Source organism: Octopus bimaculoides, chromosome 24 (genome assembly GCF_001194135.2).
Source record: "Octopus bimaculoides isolate UCB-OBI-ISO-001 chromosome 24, ASM119413v2, whole genome shotgun sequence".
In the NCBI taxonomy this organism is placed as follows: Eukaryota; Metazoa; Mollusca; class Cephalopoda; order Octopoda; family Octopodidae; genus Octopus; species Octopus bimaculoides.
Window position 1 is genome coordinate 31,379,301 of NC_069004.1, and position 1,126 is coordinate 31,380,426.

Consider the following 1,126-nt stretch of genomic DNA (forward strand, 5'->3'; position numbering starts at 1 on the left):
ATAATTGTGTCTGTATTGTTACACGTGGATGGTTGGAAATATGGAAAGCATAGATGGACATACAAAGATCTGTGTGTGTGTGTATATTTGTATTTATGTCTCTCTGCACCTGTATACTTGGACATATATGCATGTGTATAAAGTATATATATATATATATATATATATATATATGTGTGTGTGTCTCTATGTATATCTCTGAATGAACTTGTCTGTACTGTTACACGCAGGTGGTTGGAAGTATGGATGGACATCCAAGCCGATATTCAGCATCAGTCAGAGTACAACAACATCGACAGGAAATCATCAAAGAACTGTCTCACATGGTCAAGGATTTGCTGATGGAGTTTTATAAATCTACTCTCTATAAACCTGCGCGCATCATTTTCTACCGAGATGGCGTGAGCGAGGGGCAATTCCAGCAAGTAAGTCTTCAAGCCTTACCAAATCTCTTATTTTGCTTTATGACACTTTGTAGCATTAAAGAATATTTCCCAAGCAGCTGTATTTGGATTTTTGCTGAACAGCTGGTCAAAGTTATGGTCATTCGAAAAATATTTTTCTAACACTGGTTTTTTTGGCATCAATTATGTATGGAGGTAGCGAGCTGGCAGAAATGTTAGCATGTCGGGCGTAATGCTTAGCAGTATTTCATCTGATGCTACATTCTGAGTTCAAATTCCGCCAAGGTTAACTTTGCCTTTCATCCTTTCGGGGTCAATAAATTAAGTACCAGTGAAACACTGGGGGGGGGGGTAATCGACTGGTCTCCTTCCCACAAATTCCAGGCTTTTTGCCCTTAGTACAAAAGATTATCATTAAGAGGCAGCGAGCTGGCAGAATCGTTAGCACGCCAGGTGAAATGCTTAGCGGTATTTTATCTGTTGCTACATTCTGAGTTCAAAACAGCTTGTGTTGGTCAACCACATGCCACACAGTCAAGGTAGATGAGGACGGGTCTCTTGGTAGAAGGACAGACAAAGGGATTGATTCGATTACATCAACCCCAGTGTGTAACTGGTACTAATTTTATCACCCCCAGCGGAATTTGAACTCAGAACGTAGTGGCAGACAAAATACTGCTTAGCTTTTCGCCTGACGTGCTAACAATTCTGCCAGCTCGCTG

The 1,126-nt window shown here is 40.8% G+C and overlaps 1 protein-coding gene across 1 annotated transcript in view; it reads left to right on the forward strand.

Moving 5' to 3' along the window:
* Positions 1-1,126, forward strand: part of LOC106878043 (protein argonaute-2) — a 43,103-nt gene that overhangs the window by 33,444 nt on the left and 8,533 nt on the right. Inside the window, exon 18 of the mRNA XM_052976296.1 lies at positions 214-425. Within this exon, the coding sequence (XP_052832256.1) occupies positions 214-425 (212 nt within the window). The remainder of the gene's footprint in view (positions 1-213; positions 426-1,126) is intronic.